Source organism: Callithrix jacchus, chromosome 5, assembly GCF_049354715.1.
Source record: "Callithrix jacchus isolate 240 chromosome 5, calJac240_pri, whole genome shotgun sequence".
Lineage (NCBI taxonomy): Eukaryota > Metazoa > Chordata > Mammalia > Primates > Cebidae > Callithrix > Callithrix jacchus.
The window spans coordinates 116702276-116724286 of NC_133506.1; the positions used below are offsets into that span (position 1 = coordinate 116702276).

At 40.8% G+C, this 22011-nt stretch overlaps 1 protein-coding gene across 30 annotated transcripts in view; it reads left to right on the forward strand.

The window, feature by feature from the left end:
* The window catches only part of SPOP (speckle type BTB/POZ protein), an 80556-nt gene that overhangs the window by 56407 nt on the left and 2138 nt on the right, over positions 1-22011 (forward strand). For all 30 annotated transcript variants that reach the window (XM_078374228.1, XM_078374222.1, XM_078374236.1 and 27 more), the window contains 8 exons: positions 1800-1943; positions 2619-2740; positions 5303-5454; positions 5575-5702; positions 13226-13403; positions 16986-17041; positions 17552-17674; positions 21471-21613. In XM_078374228.1, the coding sequence (XP_078230354.1) occupies positions 1866-1943; positions 2619-2740; positions 5303-5454; positions 5575-5702; positions 13226-13403; positions 16986-17041; positions 17552-17674; positions 21471-21613 (980 nt within the window). In that variant the 5' untranslated portion in view covers positions 1800-1865. The remainder of the gene's footprint in view (positions 1-1799; positions 1944-2618; positions 2741-5302; positions 5455-5574; positions 5703-13225; positions 13404-16985; positions 17042-17551; positions 17675-21470; positions 21614-22011) is intronic.

Below are 22011 nucleotides of genomic sequence, written 5' to 3' on the forward strand. Positions count from 1 at the left end.
CGCCTCGGCCTTCCATAGTGCTGGGATTACAGGCGTGAGCCACTGCCCAAGCCAAAATTGTAACCAAATTTAAAAAATTGTGGCCCAGTGTGGTGGCTCATCCCTGTAATCCTAGCACTTTGGGAGGCCAAGGTGGGCAGACTGCTTGAGTCCAGGAGTTCAAGACCAGCCTGGGCAACATGGCAAAATGCTGTCTCCACAAAAAAATATTAAAAATTAGCAAGGTGGTATGGTGGTGCACACCTGTAGTCCCAGCTACTCATGAGGCTGAGGTGGGAGGACTACTTGAGCCTGGGAGGCAGAGGTCATAGTGAGCCAAGATTGCACCACTGTACTCCAGCCTGGGTTACAAAGTGAGACCTTGTCTCAAAAAGTAAAAATTGTATATATTTGAGTTATGCAACATAATATTTTGATTTGCATATGCATAGTGAAATGATTACTATAGTCAAACCAATGAACATATCCATTATCTGACAGCTACCATGCGTGTGTGTGTGCATGCATAGGTAGTAAAAGCAGCTAAAATCTATAATAACAATATTATTAACTATAGCCCTCATATTGTACATTCGATCTCTAGATGGATTCATCCTACCCCTCTGCAACTTTGTTCCCTTTGACCTACATCTCCCTGTTCCCACTCCCTCATCCCCAAGTTCACCAGCTTTTCAAATGACTTTGGTATTTAGAAAGGCTTTGGAAATCACTTGAACCTGGGAGGCGGAGGTTGCAGTGAGCCAAGACTGCACCACTGTGCTCCATCAAGACTGTGTCTCAAAAAGAAAAAAGAGATGAGTCACAAATTTGTCTCAGGATTTCCTAGTAGCCAAGCAATAAGGGCAATGCGTTCAGTTATAAGATTCATATTGTTTGGCCAGCTGAAAACAATATTGTTTTCAGAATTGAGGGAAAGAATTTTGAGTTGGATTTGATTTGCTACTGAGACACCCCATTGAGATGTATAGCAGTTATTTGAGAATCGTCTGAGGCTTATGAGAGAAGTGATAGTTGTAGAGATTTGGAAAATATTTGTATAAAGGCAGAAATTCAACATTGTTGGGATGGATGAAATTGCCATAAAGATATGTCTGTCTGTCTGATGAAAAACCAAAAATTGCCATAAAGAGAATGTAAATTGAGAAAATGATTGAGGATTAAACCATGGGGAGCAACAGTAGACAAAGAGAATCTGGTAAAAGAGGCTGAGGAATGATCACAAAGCAGAGTAAGGAGAAGAATCTGAAACATGAGGGGTGACAGGAATGTAAGCAGGGAGAGATCACGAATGCTGCAGAGAAAGGAATACATCTAAGAAAGGTGTAAAAATGTTGCCTTTCAAGAGAGCAGCTAGCAAAGGTTGAGGAATAGAAGACTCCTTAAGTTTCAGTAAAGCTTAGGAGAAGATGAAACAAACTTAGAGAGGGTAACAAGGTCATTTTGCTTTACTAGAGTATTTATACCCCAGAGGAAGGAGCCCATGGCAAGTTCGGTGTTAACGAGTCTATCTTCTCTTCAGGCAGCCTTTTCATAAATATACTTTAAATACCCTTTGAGTAAATTTATTCGCAATATTGTGCAGAAGTATAGTGTGATATAATTGTGACTAGGTGATTACTTTACATTAGGTAGTCTTCTCTGATGTTAACATTTAAATTTGGGACTTCAATGGTAAGGAGCCACTCAAACAATATGGAGACAAAATGTCCAGTATCTAGCAGGTCAAACAATAGTTGGGATAGTATCTCAATTTTATTAGATAGAATCTAATAAAATTCTTGCTTCTTGGATCTGACCAGGGTGAAGAGAGAACAGAAATCTTTGTCCCCTGACATTGGAAATCTTGTTTAACCTTCAAACTGGCGATGTCAAGGGTCCCAAGTCCTCCACCTCCGGCAGAAATGTCGAGTGGCCCTGTAGCTGAGAGTTGGTGCTACACACAGGTAAGTTCAAGTTTTCACCCTGTGAATCTTGCATTTGGGGAGGGTTTGGTGGACAAAAGGAGTAGGATTGCTTTTCCACATTGGGCTTCCTGCTTTCTCTGGAATACAACTGCCAAAGAGCAGATAGATAAGGGATTTGTTAACCTTAGGTTCCTTAGTTTTCCACATGGAATCTGTATTCCCTAGGCTAGTGTTTTTCAGTGGAGATTGAAAGGGGGAATCTTTGAAACTAGATCCACTTACATTGCCCTTGATAAAAGTGTGTTCTAAGTTTCCTTTGCTGGGGAAATAAATTTGAGATGGGCAACCCCAGGCAGTGACATCAGCATTTTAATTCCAGAGACCCATTTTAAGTACAGTTTTATCATATGCTTTCCCAGCTCTGTTCATGGTGGTAGTGGTGGTGGCCTTTTTTTTCCTGTCCATATTTCTCTCACTTTCCATCCAGTGTTTCTCAATAGCTGAAAAAAAGTAACAAAAACTATTGGTCAGTGTGAGATTTCTTAAAATGTGGATGAGGAAACCTAAGGTGAGAAAAAGCTGAAAACTGCTCTCTTTCCATCAGGATCATGCAGAGGGAGGGAGAGAGGGAGGGGAAATGATGATCTACTCTTCAGCCTGCTTTTTCAGGTTGTCCACTTCCTATTTAATTGCTTCCTGTTTTTCTATCAACAGATCAAGGTAGTGAAATTCTCCTACATGTGGACCATCAATAACTTTAGTTTTTGCCGTGAGGAAATGGGTGAAGTCATTAAAAGTTCTACCTTTTCATCAGGAGCTAATGATAAACTGAAATGGTGAGGAAGAATACATCTAGCTGTAAAATTTTTTCTAAAGCTCTCTGTTTTGTTTGGCTTTATGGGACACTGATGGGAATGTAAGTTCCATGAAGGCAGGGACTTTGTTTTGTTCTTACTGTATTTCCCAGTGCCTAGCACAGTGCCTGGCACATAATAGGTACTTATTAAATATTTGTTGAATTAATTGAATGAGTATATGAGAGATCAGCAAAATCAAGCTATAGGGTAATGCAAACAAGTAAAGAAGGCCAGTGTTATAAATTATATCCATAAATGGAATGACTGGTGACTGCTTGGCAAACTAGTAAGTGTTCTTCTAAAAGAGGTGCTGGCTACTCAGCTCCAGCTAACTATAGCTATGTATGAGTAAGGGCTGACCCTTGCCAGGTTTTCTAATTTTTCAAGAAAAGCAAGAAATCTAGATTTTAACATACAATCTCTTTACTTTTAAATTGCCTGCTTTTAAATAAGAAAGGGGATTTATTTGCTTATGTAACTGTATTAACAGGGTATAGGATAGGTTTGAAGGTAGCTTGATCCAGCAAGCCAGTGGTTAGAGTAAGAACCCCATCTCTCTCCTGGCCCTGCTCTCCACGCTCTTGGACATCTCAGGTCTGGCTTCCCTTGTGCTTGAAGGATGACTGGCAGTAGCAATGGACGTAATCCACTACATGCCAGCAAAAGTCTTTGAGCTTTCTCTGAACTAACTGTGTGGCCAGGAATATGTCATACATGCACTGATAGTTTTATGTCTGCATTCCCTGAACTAATCCCTGGAGCAGGGGAAATATGATCCAGGAGTGGGGATCAGCCTCATTCAAACTATGCGTCATCTTGCCCGAGGAGCAGGCAGTTAAGGATACAGCCATATACCCACTGCAAAGACCAAAACACATGTCCCCAAATCACCAGTTTTGACCTCTGTTAACCCACCAAAAGTTGTTCTTTCATTCATTTAGTATTTGTTGGCTATATATTGTGCATTGTACTATTAAGTGTTGTGAGAGATGTTTATTCTTAGATGTTATATTTAAATCTTCATCATTAGCAAGGCGTATAGTAATTTATGTGGCATATGCAGTCCCTAGAGAGACACTGGATTGGGCCACCTATTTGAGAGAGGTGCAGTAATACTGACAAGGCCTAAGGATACTTACGGCCTATGTATTGCATGTGGTAGAAGCAGTGTCTGAAACACAGGCATTTGACTAATGACATTCACAACTTAGTTCAACCTATTCTGTCTGAATTTTGTTTTGATCTCTTCGTAACAGATTGGCATCTCTAACTATTAGAAGTCTGGCCTGGCATTCTGTGTTGTATAATGGGAATTTACTGTCTCTGTGCTTCCTTCATATTACCTCCTTTATTTTAGTCTTAGAATATTATTGCCAGATTGGTAAAATATCTATAAAAGATTATGTATGTTATCATTATCTTTTTTTTTTGAGACAGACCTTTGTTCTTGTTGCCCAGGCTGGAATGCAGTGGCGCAATATCAGCTCACTGCAGCCTCTGCCTCCTGGGTGTAAGCGATTCTCCTGCCTCAGCCTTCTGAGTAGCTGGGACTACACCACACCTGGCTAATTTTTGTATTTTTAATAGAGACGGTTTCACCATGTTGGCCAGGCTGATATTGAACTCCTGACCTCAGGTGATCCACCCGCCTTGGCTTCCCAAAGTGCTGGGAGTCCGAGGCCGATGGATCACCTGAGGTCAGGAGTTCAATATCAGTCTGGTCAGGTCAGGAGTTCAGTCACCTGAGGTCAGCCACTGTGCTCAGCCCTTTTTTTTTTGAGACAGAATCTCACTCTATCCCCCGGGCTGGAGGGCAGTGGTGTACTCTCGGCTCACTGCAACCTCTGCCTCCTGGGTTAAAGTGATTCTCCTGCCTCAGCCTCTAGAGAAGCAGGGATTACAGGCGCCCACCACCACACCTGATATTTTTAGTAGAGACAAGGTTTCACCATGTAGGCCAGCTGTTCTCGAATTCTTTACTTCAAGTGATCTGCCTGCCTCAGCCTCCCAAAGTGCTGGGATTACAGGCATGAGCCACCGTACCTCGGCATGTTGTTTGCTCTTTAAAAGGTGACTCAGATTGCTTTAGAAAAGTGGTTCACATCCAGGTGTGGTTGCTTATTCCTGTAATCCCAGCACTCTGGGAGGCTAAGGCAGGTGGATCTCTTGAGGCATTCGAGACCAGCCTGGGCAATATGGTGAAACCCCGTCTTTACAAAAATTATCTGGGCATGGTGGTGCACACCTGTAGTCCCAGCTACTCAGGAGGCTGAGGTGGGAGGATCACCTGAGCCCAGGGAGATTGAGGTTGCAGTAAGCCATGATGACACCACTGCACTCCAGCCTGGATGGCAGAGTATGACCCTGTCAAAAAAAATTAAAAAAGAAGAGAAAGGTTGTTCCCAAGTATCATTCTACTGGATTATATTCTTCTATGGGGCCTGGATTTGTTCTTTTAAGTATCTCCCTCTTGAGTCTGATGTTCCATTTCTATCAACATGGATGCTTTTGACATTTCCTTTTTCTACCTGTTTTGGACAGGTGTTTGCGAGTAAACCCCAAAGGGCTAGACGAAGAAAGCAAAGATTACCTGTCACTTTACCTGTTACTGGTCAGCTGTCCAAAGAGTGAAGTTCGGGCAAAATTTAAATTCTCCATCCTGAATGCCAAGGGAGAAGAAACCAAAGCTATGGGTAAATGTCCTCTTTGTTTAGCAGATAACTTTCATATCCAGCAGTTTCATACACTGACAAGTTGTGGATTTGATCTGCTTTTTGCGTAACCTTAAATGTGACTTTTTTTTTTCACCCCAGAGAGTCAACGGGCATATAGGTTTGTGCAAGGCAAAGACTGGGGATTCAAGAAATTCATCCGTAGAGATTTTCTTTTGGATGAGGCCAACGGGCTTCTCCCTGATGACAAGCTTACCCTCTTCTGTGAGGTGAGTCCTTGTATTCTGCTGAGTCTAGCAGATCCCAGACCTGATGAGTATTGCTAGACTTAATTATATTGTATCAGGGATATAGAGTAAAAAAAATCCCCAAGTGGAGTAGTGCTGCACAAACGTTATTTATGTGACTGACTGAGCTACCTGATGATTTCAAGGTTGTTGGGCATGTCAGCTTTCTGCTTGTTACTGTTCTTAAAAGCAAAGATTGTGTGCTTTCCTGGTATGTGTCAGTTTTAAGTTGCTTTGGTCAGGAGTTTTCACTGTGGGTTTTTTTCAGACAGCATTTGAAAGTACTGTCACTTCAAGCTAAATTTGTGTATCTGTTCCTTATACTTTCTGGCTCCTCCTTAAGTGTGAGGGCCACGTGTGTTTGCAATTACTTTCCTTTCCTGCTCTTTGAACTAGATTCTTATCAAGAGTTGAGTGCCTCTGGTTTGTCTTGCTGGAGTAATTGTGAAATAGGAAGGTGAGAACCATTTTTTTTTCTAGGGTGAAGGCTATTTAAAGCTGTCTAACTCACAATTAGCTCAGAGAGTTAGCTGTAGTCAGTTAGGAAAGTCCTCTCACCAGTGACCTAAGAGCCTTTCCCAGGTTTACAGGAGAAGCCTTGAAGTAAAATTCCCAAACCAAGAATGAGCTGGAAAGTGGTTTCTTTAATGAGTATGTACTGATTAGTCATTTCATGCTGTTATGAATACATTTAGAAATACAAGCTCACAGTATAATAAGTGAATAAAATCTCCAGTCAACTGGGGCATTAGTGTTCCCTGCACATAGTGTGGTCGAGGAACCACTTCCTGAGCAGCACCGCTTGGTAATAATAAACAGTGTATCATCATGGGGGATGGTATAGTTGTTTCCCAGTTGCCAACTCGCTCTGTCAAAGAGTAGGCTCACTCTGAGTTAATGACCGTTTCAAAGGCATGTCACCACCTGAGAGCAGGGAAGGGAGTCCTTTAGGAATCTTGCCCTTTTGCAGAAAAGGCCTGGCTGTTAGTAGCAGGCTTCTGTATTTCTTTCTTTCTGTTTTTTGTTTTTTTGTTTTTTTTTTTTGAGATGGAGTCTTGCTCTGCCACCCAGGCTAGAGGGTAGTGGTGCGATCTGGGCTCACTGCAACCTCTGCCTCCCAGATTCAAGTGATTCTCCTGCCTCAGCCTTCCAAGTAGCTGGGATTACAGGCTTGTGCCACCAGGCCTGGCTAATTCTTGTATTTTTAGTAAAGATGGGGTTTTACCAAGTTGGCCAGGCTGGTTTCTCGAATTCCTGACCCCAAGTGATCCGCCTGCCTCAGCCTCCCAAAGTGCTGGGATTACAGGCATGAGCCACTGCGCCCAGCCAACCTTCTGTATTGCAACAGAGTGGTTGCAAATGTTTAGAAAACTTTGGAGGCAGTTTCTTACAATACCACACTAAGTATGTAAAATATGGTTTGCATAAATTGCTGTCTCCTCTCCTTTTTTAATTACTAAGGAAATACTAGAGTGATAGCATCTATAATAAATACATAAAATGTGGCAGTTCTTTTATGTCTGATAAACTTGAAGTGTGCATTCTGTGTAAATCTAACTGGTCACAGATTATACTCAGTTGCCTGAATAAAGAAATGAGAACAATTAGTTGGTTTTACATGAGGTTAGATGTTATATAATCAGACCACAGTTTGAGTCTTCACCTAGAGACTTACATTTCAGAAAATCTTAAAAATAGTAGAAGATGCTAGTTTTTGTTAGAAATGAAAGCCAGTCTTGAAACTGCTCTCTGAAGAAAATCTTCCCTAAATGCCACATCTGGCAATATTAGGCAACGCAGTAACCTTTACTGCAGCTTTTTTGAGTCCACAGTGGGTCCAGCCTTTTCTCAGATGCTTCCTTCCCCCTCTCTCCCCTATCCATTCCAGCTGCTCCAACCCCTGTCTTCACAGTCTTGATTTGGAAACCAGTTGGCCTGCCCTCACTTGGCAGTCTCTTATCCTGTGGTTAAATCTGAGGCCAAGTTCCAGCTCGGTGTCTCTCTCCCTTCACTTCCCCATATGAAATTCTCTTAGGAGAAATCCTGTGGTTAAGTTTAGATGTGCCTTGACTTAGATGGGAAGTGAGATGACACTTTGGAAATGAGGAGATGTTGAACAGAGAAACGTCTGCTGGGTTCTGCTGATGCCATCGGTTTCTTACCATCGAACCAGGTGTGCCATCTGTTCCTCTCACACTTCTCTGTTGGCCACAGGTGCTGAGTGTTGCTTCTTATACTTGGGCTTATGCCTAGTGAGACTTGTTTCTGTTCCAAGGCTCTCTGTGGACTTAGTAGCATTCAGCGTTGCAAGACGGTTGCGTGGGGGTGTGTATTGGATGTGTGGGTTTTAAAGATGTCTGCAGCTCATCTCGTCATCTCAGTTCTTAGCACTTTTCATAGCTAGATCATTTTTGGTGCACATTTTATCCCTTTGACCTGTTGTTGGCCTTCTATCAGTGGAATATTTATAAACGTATTTGTTTTAATTCATATTTACATTTTATTTGTTATTGGTTTAATTAGTACTTTCTGATTGTTTAGAGGCTTTTTTGAAGTTGATGTCCATATAGAAATCTAGGTTCTGAATACCCCACTGCCCCATGCCTCACTCAGCCTTTGGCTCAGGCACTTCTCATTCTCATCTTGATATAATAAATATGGTTGTTTCATAAGGGTTTTGGTGCTCCCAGAGGCCACAAGAGGGACTTCTACGGTGAAAGACAGAAGCGCTTATTTATGTGTGGTCTTTATTTCAGTGGTATTACTGTTGTTAAATGTTTAAATGATTGTGGAATCTGAGAGTGATGAATGGGTAGTCTTGTTTATAATGTGCCCTACATCGAGTTCACTTTCAGACAAGATCAGGCGTGTTCAGGGTGATATGACCGTAGACACTGAGATCACTTTCAATTCTCAGTGATGTTTTACCTATTAGGAAATGTGGCATTTCTCCCAAATTGATATTGCTTAGTTAACTTATTTGGAAGCATTTCCTAACCATTGCCTGAATTGTTCCTTATTACAACTCTTTGAGCCAGGTTTAGTGCTGTTTTCTTCATTTCATGTTACAAGGGAAAGAAGCAGTGTGTAGGGAGTCAGGTAATTTTTCCTAACATTGTGCAGCAAACTAGTGTGAGGGTCATGTCAGCTCCCTATTATTTACCTCTAGTCCACTGCACTACACTAACTGGAGCTGAATGTCATTCACCCAGGAAGCACAGACTCTCCCAAGTTTTCTTGATGGAGCATTTACTTTGGTAATAAAAGAGAGAGACATGAGAGCCAGGCAAGGTGGTACACACATACCTGTGGCTCCCAGTACTCCTGAGGCTGATGCAAGAGGATCACTTGAGCCCAGGGGTTCGAAGTTGTGATGTGCTGTGATTGTGCTTGTGAGCAGCCATTGCACTCCTACCTGGGCAACATAATTAGTCCCTGTCTGCCTGTCTGTTAAAAAATAAACAGACATGAAAGCATGTTTAAATTCCATTTAAAACTTTCTCTTTAATAATTTGGTCCACAGAAAATCTTCATGAAATGTATCAGCTTCTATTGACCCTTCTTTCCAGTTATTTACATTGAAAACAAATAGCCATTAGCAATAAAGATGCATTGTATTCCAACTTTACCATATATGCCTTTGACAGGTAGATAATCCCAGTGCCTCTCTGTGATACTGCAATTAAAGATGAAATATGAAATAACATACAAATGTTAAATATCCAGACACTAATCATCTTTATTTTATTTTTTTAAGAGATGGGATCTTGATCTTGATCTTGCCCAGGCTGGAGTGCAGTTGGTTAATCATAGCTCACTATAACCTGTAATTCTAGCAGTTTGGGAGGCTAAGGTAGGAGGATCATTCAAGCCCAGAAGTTTGAGACCAGTCTGGGTAACACAGTGAGACCCTCTCTCTACAAAAAATTTTAAAATTAGCCAGGTATTATGGTACATGCCTGTAGTCCTACCTACTTGGGAGGGTGAGGCAGGAGAATTGCTTAAGCCCAGGAGTTGGCGGCTATAGTAAGCTGTGATCACACCATCACCAATGCACTCCAGCCTGGGCAACGGAGGCAGACCCTGTCTCTAAATTTTAAAAATAATGGTTTTATACATGCATGTGTGCGAGCGCGCACACACGCGCGTGCACACACACACACACACACTTACACTTTTAATAGCCTAGAAATAGGTATTTTTGCCAAATTTTAAAGAAGTGGATCTATTCATTTTTACCTTTTTATCCTTTAATTATTGGATTATTTGAATACATTATTTGTACTGAATAAAAATACCAATATTTGATTGTTCTTGACCTACCCAAATGGTGACTTAATAGGTAACATTATTGTAGGTTATAAAGCATGAGAATATACCTACCACCCAACCTAAAAATGTGACCAGTAACTTGGAACTAACCTGTATATGCTTCTCGCCAATCCCTAAGATTTATTTCCCTACTCAGAGGATGATAAATAGCTATTTTGAATTTTATGTTATTGTGCACTTGTTTATTATTTGTATGTCTGAGTAATATATTGTTTAGGTTCCTTGTTTTGGAGCTTTATAAAAATGATGTCAGACTGTATGTAGTCATCTAAGACTTGCTTTTTTCATATTATGTTTCTAAGATTTATATAACTATACTTCATCCATATTTATCGCTGTATATAATAGTCTGTATGAATGTATAATTTATTCATTCTTTTGCCGATGGACATTTAGGTTGTTGCTGATCTTTTCTAGTAGAAATAGTGCCCCTGCTGTAAATAATTTGTTGGCAGTATCTATTTTACTTAGATTGTTTTAATTACATAGAAGTTAAAAAATGTATTTCCCTGGGTTTTACTTTATGTATAGATTAAATGTACAAGAATTGGCACAATCTTTAGTTTTTTATGAAATTTTCTTTTTTAAGAAAAGAATTGACTTTAAAAGTGAGACCCTTTTACAACTTGAAGTTAAGGGGATTATACAGCCTTCCTGAGACATTTTCATGCAGTCATTTATAAGATGACATAAATGTCACAGTCACGTCATCTTCACAGCTGCAGTTCTGAATGAGTCTCTACAGTCAACTTTATAGGCATTAAAAAAATCTTTAGTTTTTCTCAAAATGATCTCATTTTAGCATCATCATTTGCAGAGGAAAACAATCCCTTTCTAAGTTAAAAGTTTGGGCTCTGAAGACTCATTTGTGAATGCCATTTAGAATTTATTTTTAATTAAGCGTATTTAATGTTGGTGAGAGGTGCCAGACATTCAGAGCTCTGGAGACTCCAGGCATCTATATATCTACAGAACAAGCCTAGCTCAGACAATAAAGGTACATTCTCTTTCCTGCCATGTTCCTGTCTGTGTCCAGAGAGAGGAATTGCCCCAGTGAGAAATGTCACAGTCTTTGGGCCCCACTCATTACCACGTGTGCATCTAACCAGCAGAAGGCCCATTGGTAACCATGGTTTGATTATGTGAAATTCAGTTTAGCTCTTCTTGCCAATTCATTTCACCCAGTCTACTAAATTGCCATCAAGTGTTAATGATTTTGGGCTCCTGTCAACCTGGTTTAATTCAAGCTAGGAACCCAGTGCCAAAAGCATTCTCTATTGCCTTCATTGGTCTTCCCAGGAGATTCCTGCCTTTCCCTATGAGAAAGTTGGATTTAATTGGTCTTTTCCTTTTTTTTAATTAGTATTTTGGAGCTATAACTAAGAACAGGCAACTTCTACTTTTGGTGTTAATGTTATATCAAAGAAGTGAGGGCATTAATATGAGAAAGTGGCAGAAACAAATTAGAGATCTTACAGAGGACAAGACAGAATCTCTGTGGGATGGTTTGTACTGGGTCCTAGGCTATTAAAATAATGTTATAATCTGGCTCTGATAAATGTGATACTAATGCCAAGTACATTCATAATTGATTAACTTGGCTGCTTCATTGCCCAAGACCATAACAGCTAGTTTTAAACAAATGAATAAATTTCTTGACCTGATAGTAAATATCTCACTCCTGCACAGAAGGAACTACAGGTCATTAACTTTGCCTCTGGGTTTATGACTGCATTTAAGGGATGACTTGCATCTTGAAGGTTAAAGAAATCTGGGTCATTAAGGATGTTCCTAAGCTGTCTTTCTCATCTTACCTTTAGGAATAGAAAGAGTAAGGAGCTAATTCTCAAAGTTTTTGAGTTCTGTTTTGAATTTAACTTTTCTAACAGAATGTGATGTAGGAGATGGAGATGAAGCATAACAATGATTGTGAGGCAGATGACTGATCTGCAGGGTCCTATCTACAGTTTGGCAGCTGACATTTATTTTATGATGTATGATTTATAAATCCTTGAATTTGGTACCATAACCAATTTATCTCAGTTTCACTGACCCACCTAGAAGTTAACTTGATTTTTTTTATCTAGGCTGTACTGGTTAAAACATGCTTCTGCTGAATTTATAGTGGGAAGTTGGGATTCCTTTATAAACCTATCATCATCATTCTCTTCCAAAGCTATAAGTGCCTGTGTAGCTACAGCCAGGCATCTTGGATGTCATTATCACAACTGACTAAAGGTATAGAAGTTGTGGGATACTCACCCAGTTATCACTACTAGGAAGAGCTTCCAGGTCTAACCCTTCCTGATAGTGGGTCAATAATGTCCTGTTCATTAAACTAATATTTTTGAAGAAGTGCCAGTTATTTACCAGGCCCTGTTAAGGGTGCATTTTATGTGCATGTTCTCGACCTAACTAAAATAAGTGCTTTTAGGCTTCAGTTATTAGATTTGGTGAGGTGCAGTGGCTTGCACCTATAATCTCAGCACTTTGGAAGGCCAAGGATGGAGGATCACTTTGAGCCCAGAAGTTCAAGATAACCCTGGGGAACATAGTGAGACCTTGTCTCTGTAAACAGATAAAAAATCAGTCAGACGTAGTGGTATGCGCCTGTTGTCCCAACTACTCCAGAGGCTGGAGTGGAAGGATCACTTGAACACGGGAGGTCAACGCTGCAGTGAGCTATGATCATGCTACGGCACTCCATCTGGGGCGCCAGAGTGAGACTCTGTCTCAAAAAAAAAGTTATTAGATTCTTGTCGCTAGAGTTTAATTTAAATGGTAATATTTTTAGGAGTTCTTTTTATTTAACTTAAGGCAGAATAAGGTAAATACTTGAGGTTTAACATTTGTTTCTGTTTTGTCTCTCTGGCACCTTTGCCCAGGTTTGTAGTCCAAGAGAGGTGAAGCTTATTAGAAACTGGAGGAAAAGGAGATTTGTGGGGCTCTTTCCCCATTGTCCTGAGATGGTATAGAATAAATCTGATCGTGACAGATAAGGAGTTACTTGATCCAGGGATAAAGTCTTGATTTGTGGGGGTGGTTTCAAGATGATATGATTAATATTAATATCTGAATGTACTACAGCAATGAGGTAAAAGTTTTCTCTATATCTGCTGGCAAAAATATTCTGGGTAACAAAACCTTGGCTTGTGTTTCCTTGTCTTTCACAGGTGAGTGTTGTGCAAGATTCTGTCAACATTTCAGGCCAGAACACCATGAATATGGTAAAGGTTCCCGAGTGCCGCTTGGCAGACGAGTTAGGAGGACTGTGGGAGAATTCCCGGTTCACAGACTGCTGCTTGTGTGTTGCTGGCCAGGAATTCCAGGCTCACAAAGCTATCTTAGCAGGTTGGTATTTATTCACGAGGAATTTTATAGTTTTGGTGAAATGAGGAAAAACAAGTGATTGCATAATCACCTTTTGAACAACTTCAACTTTTTGAACTTGATTACAAAACAAACTGCAGCTAAATATATCTTTGTATTCTGATAATATTAATGCTCAATCAAAAAAAAGCTGCTCTCTATAAAATGACATTTCTGTATTTCCTCTCTGTAGTGGACCTAGGCCATCATTTTCAAGGAATGGATGATGACGTACAAAGGTATTAAATGCCTTTGCCCCTAGAGAGTAGGTGTCATCCCCTAGATAGGGGCTTAGGATGTAATGGAGAGGATTCTATACTCAGGACTAAATACCATCTAGCTAGTCCTCAGCCCTGGAGGCCTTAGCCCTCCCTTCAATTTAAACATACTCAAAGAATGAAACTGTTTGACATGGAGGATCAGGTCTTGCTCCAATAGGCCCGTGGTTTTCAAGACGAGGGAGACTGACACCAAGGAGGAACTGATGAGGAAGGACTGACTTCACCGCCCAGGGAAGGGTAACAGTCACCTTCTTAAGACTTCTCTTAAGACCTAACAGGAGATTTCATGAACCTTCAAGTAACACACTTCTTACCAAGACCCTCAGCTCTGTCATTCTAAAGTGCACACCTGGTAAAACCTCAATCTGCCTCAGTCTAAACATTTTCCTGTTCCCTCTCACAACTGTTACTGTGTAATACTCAAGGAATTCACCAGGTGCAGTAGCTCGCACATGTAATCCCGGCACATTAGGAGGCCAAGGTGGATGGAGCACCTCAGGTCAGGAGTTCGAGACCAGCCTGGCCAACGTGGCGAAACCCCATCTCTACTTAAAATTAAAAAAATTAGCTGAGTGTGGTGGCATGTGCCTGTAATCCCAGCTACTCCAGAGACTGAGACAGGAGAATCACTGGAACCTGGGAGGCAGAGGTTGCAGTGAGGTGAGATTGCACCACTGCACTGCTGCCTGGGGGACAGAGCAAGACTCCATCTTGGTGAAAAAAAAAAAACCCAAGGAAGTCTGTAACTCTTTGGTTAGTATCTCCACACTTAGCTAGGCCCTCAACACCACCAGTAGTTTTTCTGCAGGTACACAGGCAAGTCCCTTTCTTAACAATAGCTGTCTCAAACCTTAACCACTCTTTTAACTCCTTCCAAAGATGACCTTGCCTACTTCCTCCAAGAGAAAAGGAGGCCCTTTTGTATGAACTCCCTCAACTCCTGCCTCTCACCTCACTGCATTCTCAGTGTAGGTGTTCTTCCTTGTGGAAAAACAGACTATTTCTACTTCTGCTCTGTTTTCTATCCCATCTTGCCTCTGTAGAAACCTTACTGTACTGGTTATACCCTTGCTATCTGGTCTCTTCACTAGCTCTCTTTCTGTTATTGCCTCTTCACCTTCAGCCTGTAAACAGGCTCCAAGCTTCTCCCTCTAGTTATTCTCTCTCTTTTCCCCAGAGCTGAGTTTCTTGAGTTAGCATTTTCACTTTCTACTTCTTTACTCTCACTTGTCCTCAGTGGGCTATGAAAGCAGTTTTTCCAAATTATGAGATCTACTAGTTCCTAAATTTGAAGGACTTTACTTCATATACTAGGACGCCTCTCTCCTGGTTCTCTGGTTGCTTCTAACGTGTGGTCTCCTTATTTCTGCTTTGTCCATCCCTTTATACATTGGTGAGCGTTAAGGATCTGCTTCAGTTCTGTTTTGATTCCACTTCTTCTCTCTGAGTGGTTTCATTCCCATTGCATCAGCTGCTGCCTGTGTACTGAGGACCCTCAAGACCTGGCTGCTTTGGACCCTTGCTTCTTTATGGAAAGCACCAGGCCTTTAGTCTTAAATTTCTGAAATATATTTATGTAGTACTCTGTAGTCTATAGTCTATAACCCTTCTGATAAGAGCAATGAGGATTAATATCATTTTGGCATAAATTAAAATACTAAGGTTAAGAGGATTAAATGATTTGCACAAGAATATGTGGTTAGGAAATGGTAGAGCTAGGCCAGGTGCAGTGGCTCACACCTATAATCCCAGCACTTTGGGAGGCCAAGGTGGGCCCATCACTTGAGGTCAGGAGTTCGAGACCAGCTTGGCCAACATGGTGAAACCCTGTCTAAAAATACAGAAATTACTCAGGCATGGTGGCACATGCCTGTAATCCCAGCTCCTCCAGAGTCTGAGGCAGGAAAATTGCTTGAACCCAGGAAGTGGAGGTTGCAGTGAGTTGAGATCACACCTTTGCACTCCAGCCTAAGCAACAAGATTGAAACTCTGTCTCAAAAAAAAGAGACCAGGTGCGGTGGCTCATGCCTGTAATCCCAGCACCTTTGGGAGGCCAAGATGGGTGGATCATCTGAGGTCAGAAGTTTGAGACCAGCCTGGCCAACATGGTAAAACCCCGTCTCTACCAAAAATACAAAAATTAGCTGGGCCTAGTGGTGGACACCTGTAAACCCAACTACTTGGGGGGCTGAGGCAGGAGAATCACTTGAACCCAGGAGGTAGAGGTTGCAGTGAGCCAAGATTGTGCCACTGTACTCGACTCCAGCCTGGGCAACTTAGTCTCAAAAAAATTTAAAAAAAAAAAGAGAAATGGCAGAGCTAAAATTAGTCCTTTCTAACATAAACTATAGGCCAAAAGTTCCAGTTCCCTGGTAGCTCAAAGCCCTTCTACTATGTATTCTGTCCATTCCTTCACTCTTAGGTAATGGTTGGATCACAGCTTTGACCAAAACCCCTGATTTATTGACAACATGAAAAAATTTGAGTTCTTAGCCATTTTATTACTTTTGGTGATTGAGATCATTTACTTATTTTTCATGTTCATTGGACTAGAATAAGGATGAATTGGAGCACTGTTTTTCAGCTTCATTATCCCCACCTCTAAGGAGAAAAACTAAATTTAAATTCTCCCTGATGAGAGAAATAAAATACTAAGAAGATTCTATGAGGTAGGGTTGTGCTTTAAAGGGACACAAATCGTTATAATATCTAAGGTTCCCCCTCCCCCCCGCCACCTCTTTGGGACAGTATCTTCTGTGTTAGGAATGCATAACTTAGAAAAACAGACAGCTTGTCATAGGTGAGCATGCGCTTCATCTGGTTAGTGGATGCCATTGAGCCCAGTTCTTGACCTTCTTCCTGTGCGGTCCCTAGAGGTGCAGAAAGTGTGGTGTCAGTTCCAACAAAAACACAGGTATTAATACACCCTGCTTGATCATAAGGGACCTTGCATTTGAACCCCAGTCTATACAGAGAACATAGCATTGTCATCCAACATAGATAACTTAAGTAATTTCCTTGAAATATGAATGGTTGGAGTAGAACTGGTAAGAAATTACTTTGGAAGTAGTGGTTTCTGATGTTCCTTTACGTATTATAATTAGTTACTTATTGTTGTAATATATAAGGAAAGGAATTTTATAATTCTGATATAAGTTGAGGTTGAGACCTTTTCTATATAGCAGTAGGATAGGAAAGAAAATGATCTCTTCCTCATGACTGACAAAAACCAGGAGATTTCACTGTGATAGCCTTATCTGTTTGTTTCTCTTTCACTTTGTAGCTCGTTCTCCGGTTTTTAGTGCCATGTTTGAACATGAAATGGAAGAGAGCAAAAAGGTATGTAACAGGATGAAGACATGTCTGATGACACATCTGTTTAGCCAGGTATCTAGAATCAGATGATTTCCCACTTTAACTGCAGATTTATTTTCCTAATTATTTTTTTCTTACTGTGTTACTAAAATGGAATACGAGTCCCTAAACAGACTCCTTCTGAGAGCAGAGAGATGGGGTCTAGCAGTATTATAGCTAAAGCAGATTGACTTACTCAGCGAGGCTGGTCATCCACGGTTTTGGGTGAGGGTATTTAGACATATGCTTTCACTCAGAAAATTGTGGAAAAGGTGAAAAACTTAGAGTTGTTTGGCTGTCGTGTTTGAGAAGACAGAGATGGAATGTGCAGTGGAAGAAAAGGCTATTATAATCAAGCCGGACAAAGAAATTTCCCATTAATGTTAGGTTTTAAATGATACAAGGTTCTCACCAGAGCTTAAAATCATGAAAATAGTTTAGTTTAGGGATTTTGTTCTGTTGGAATGTTTCTCATTTTCAGTTTTCCTGGCATAGAATCGGGTTGAAATCAATGATGTGGAGCCTGAAGTTTTTAAGGAAATGATGTGCTTCATTTACACGGGGAAGGCTCCAAACCTTGACAAAATGGCTGATGATTTGCTGGCAGCTGCTGACAAGGTAAGATAAGAATAGAAAAATAATCAGGACTAGGAGTTATTGTGACTTCTTGAGTTTCATGAATGGGCTTCTATGTTGCATTGTAGGTAAAATGAGCATATATCCTGGTTTGGCCAGGACAGTCCTGGTTTACACATATTACTCCAACACAGTTATTAATAGCACACTTTTTATTCTCAAAAGTGTCCTGCTTTGTATAGTAAACTATATGGTCACCTAACTATGGGAAAGATGGGTAAGTTTGACATTTACCTCTCCTCTTTTCTCCATCTCAAATTTAACCACAGTGATAGTAAGGATTAAAATAATATATTTGGATTGTGCTTTATAATTTATAAAATGGTTTTGAGTTTATTAACATATTTAAACTTTATCAGTAAAACAGCCCTTTGTATCCGTGTGGATCAAAAATATTTGAGAAAAAAGAAGGGGCCGGGTGCAGTGGCTCACGGCTGTAATCCCACCAGTTTGGGAGGCCGAGGCAGGCGGATTACCTAAACTCAGGAGTTCGAGACCAGCCTGGGCAACATGGCACAACCCCATCTCTTCTTAAAAATACAAAATTAGCCAGGTGCGATGGCGTGTGCTTGTAGTCCCAGCTACTCGGGAGGCTGAGGCAAGAGAATAGCTTGAACTCCGGTGGCAGAGGTTGCAGTGAGCTGAGATTGTGCCACTGCTCTTCAGCCTGGGCAACAGAACAAGACTCTGTCTCCAAAAAAAGAAAAAAAAGAAACAAGAAAAAACAGGCTGGGCACAGTGGTGCGGGGTGCATGGTACATCCAGCCTGTAATTCCAAAATAAGGTGAAATATCAACAGATATTAGGTTGGTCTTATATGGGACCTACCTATATAAAATGGTTAAAAATACTGAGTTTAACCAAGTCAAATAGTTGCTATTTTACTGCAGGATTTCTCAGCACCTGTAACAAGTTAATGTGTACTGTGAATTTTCTAACAGGAATTATGATAGACAGCATTTCTCCAATTTAGTTTTAACCCTGAAATCCTGTTTCTCAAGGATCACCTGCAAGATTAGTGGTCCCCAAAACACACGTTGGGAAACTGACTTTCATTGTGTAGGTACAGCAGAGTGAGAGATCAGTGTTCTGCCGTTCTAGGCCCTGCAGTCTGTGGAAACATGACCTGTGGGGAAGGGCAAAAGAATTGGTATTTACCCCGTGGAGCTTTTCCTGTGCTGGGGGGCAAGTGCAGTTGGCATGAGGGTGGGAAAAGGGCACAGACCCTGCCAGCAGTAGACTTTCTGAGAAAGAAGGTTCTCTGCTGAGAGCACCCCTCTTCCTGCCATGATGCTGCAATACCCATTGGAGGGAAAAGTGGGCTCTGGTCTAAGGACACAACAGCCTTCCAGGATTTCCTTATGGGGTAGTCTCCTATGTCCTTTTGTGCCTGAGGACAGAGAAAAGTGCCTGTGTTTATAGTGGAGCTTTTTATTGATCGGCTTTTTGGAGTGTATATAGAAGATGGGGCAAGTAAATGCAATCAGTGTCCCCAATGAAGAAGATTGGAATATTAACCATATCCTCCTTGTCACCTTTCAAGACTTTATGAGTACAATTAAGCAGTGTGAAGATTCCATACCCTTTCAGTCTACGTCAATTCTGACCAGGAAAAACTTGCTTTTAATGGAGACAGTAAGAAAATATTCACTGCAAGCTCTGGGAAAGTAGAAGACACAACCCAGTAACTGCCTTTTATAAAGTTAATATGATTCTGCCTGATCTTTGTTCTGATTTTTAATGAAGTGGTCACTTGTGCTTATACACATCAGGTGTTTATCCTCTGATCTTCTAGATTCCATAAGGATAAGTATTGCAAGACCCACTTTTTAGACAGAAATACTAAGGCTCAGAGTTGTATATCCACAGAGCCAAGATTAAACTTCTGCTGTGTCCCTGAGTTTTCATTTTTGCTCCTTAGCCAGAGAACCTATTGATAACCTGCTGTAAGTACACAGGGCATGGTGATCAGCCTGAACTGCCATTTCAAGGATAGCATTTCAGCACAATGTGTTAACTTGTGGCTTTAAAAGATAAAGCTGTTGAATTACAGCACTGCTTTAAATTTATGAATGAGAAGTAATTGAAGGGTGCATTTTCAAATTCCATTCAGATTTTCCCACTAGACAGTTTTTGCTCCAAGCCTGTTTGAAAACATTTTTACCTTTACACCTCCTTGTGAGTTTTAGGAAAACAGAATAAGAAATCTTTCATGGAATGATCTAAACATCTAGAATTTACCCAAGAGGCTGAAACAGCTTCTTCTGAGCTTTTCCAGTCTCCTGGGGACATGTGTAATTAGACCAAAAACAAAACAAAACACATCGGCCAGGCCTTGGAGACACAATTTCCATCTCTTGGGTAAGTACTGCCATTAGGCAGGTTTTTCAGAAGCATAATTAAGGAAAAAACTTTGTCCCCAAGGGACAAGAATGGCTACTTTTGTCTAATTATGCAGTAGGGATCAGAGCTATTCACAGTAAAAGTCCTTTTAAAAGAATGTATTGAGAAAGGATAAGAGGAAACGTCTGGGCAGCACTGTATAAGGACTGAACATTTACTAAACCTTTTTTCTCCAGCCTTTTAAAACAAAAACAGCAACTTCATTTCTTGCTTATCTAATGTCATTCCTGTTTTCCATGGAAACTGTTTTACAGGTCCTCAATGTAAAAAATTAAAGCTGCACGAAAACCAATAAAACCTCTCTTTTGCTGCAGGGGATCACAGTGCCAGCAGATATGCTCCTCACCCAGAATTTATAACAATGAAATTGTCCTGGTTTGATTGCCATGATTCACCCTGAAGGGGCATTGTGTCATTGAGTTCTGGGCCCTTCAAGCTGGGGCCTGTAAGGAGATTGTACATAGCTTCAGAGCAAACTGTTTTCCTATGAACTGATTAATGACATTTTATTTTGTGCCTCCTTGTATTTCCTTTCCCTTTCCTATCCCTGAAGTTCCTAGTAAGTTTATAATCTCATATTAGAGAACAAGTAGTAGAGTTGTATCAGAACCAATCAAGTAGATCAGATGTGCATGCCCAACATTAACCTAGGCTTTCCATTTCAAAAACATTTATGCCTTTTACTTAGAAAATAGGAGTTTTTAAACTGAAACTGGATTTAGGGTCTCTGCACTTTGTCCTTTTACCCTGAGAAGCTTAACCTCAACCCCAATAAAAGAAGACTCTGTTTATCCTTTTCTATTTAAAAGGAGGCCTTTAGTTGACCGTCATTCAGGAACAACTAGTGGCAGAGATGCCGGTAAAAGTCACCACTGGGCTCCTTTTCACAGCCTGATGGGCCAGCTGGGATATCCTGCTGGGCTAGTGACAGTGCTTAAGTAGAAAGGATTGTGCTTCGCCCTCTTCTGGCTGTAAATAAGGGGACTGCAGAAATGTCTCTGTTGACTTGAAGCAGACTAACGCCTCACCATAATCCTAAGTGGTGAAGGTTTAAGAAAGACTTTCATCACAGTCAGGAGGAGAGTAAACTTCAGAATGCAGGTCTACCCTGTAGTTGCCGTTTCTCTAATAGGTAGATTTTAGAACTCTAACGGCAGCTTTCCAAGTTATTTTAGCTGTTTACATTTCAAGCTTAAACATCTAACCTTCAGAATACGGTTATGATTTATCATTGCAGTAGTAGCTTTTCATGGTCTGTGCAGTTCTGCTCAAGCATCTAGTTAATATGATGGTATGGCTAAAAAAAAAACATCTTCAGTAGTGGTCAGCCCAGAGCTATTGCTGCTCTGACGACAGCAGTGCTTGTGTTTTACAGTATGCCCTGGAGCGTTTAAAGGTCATGTGTGAGGATGCCCTCTGCAGTAACCTGTCCGTGGAGAATGCTGCAGAAATTCTCATCCTGGCTGACCTCCACAGCGCAGATCAGTTGAAAACTCAGGCAGTGGATTTCATCAACTAGTGAGTTGGCATCTTCAAAGTTCTTCTTTCAGAATAGTTGGATAGCTGAAGAAATGAGAAAGACTTTGAATTAGTGGGTAAAGCAGGCAAGTAGCTTCATTAACCTTTTGGCAGTTAAGTATAGAGTTTTCATCTCTTCCTTCAATTGACAGTATGGGAAATGGTTTTACTTTCATAGGTTGAATCCTATTGACGAGTAAAGTGTTTTACTTCCTCGTAGTGAATCGAATTGATGAAAATAACTTGCCGGTCTGAAAAAGCTGTGTGCCCCAAACATAGTATCTTTACATCACACTCAATGGCTTAATAAAAGACATGTAGATTTCTAGGAGGATAGAGGTACATTTATAAGTTGGTAAAATGTATCTCATGTTCGGTTGTAGAATGAGGAAAAGAGA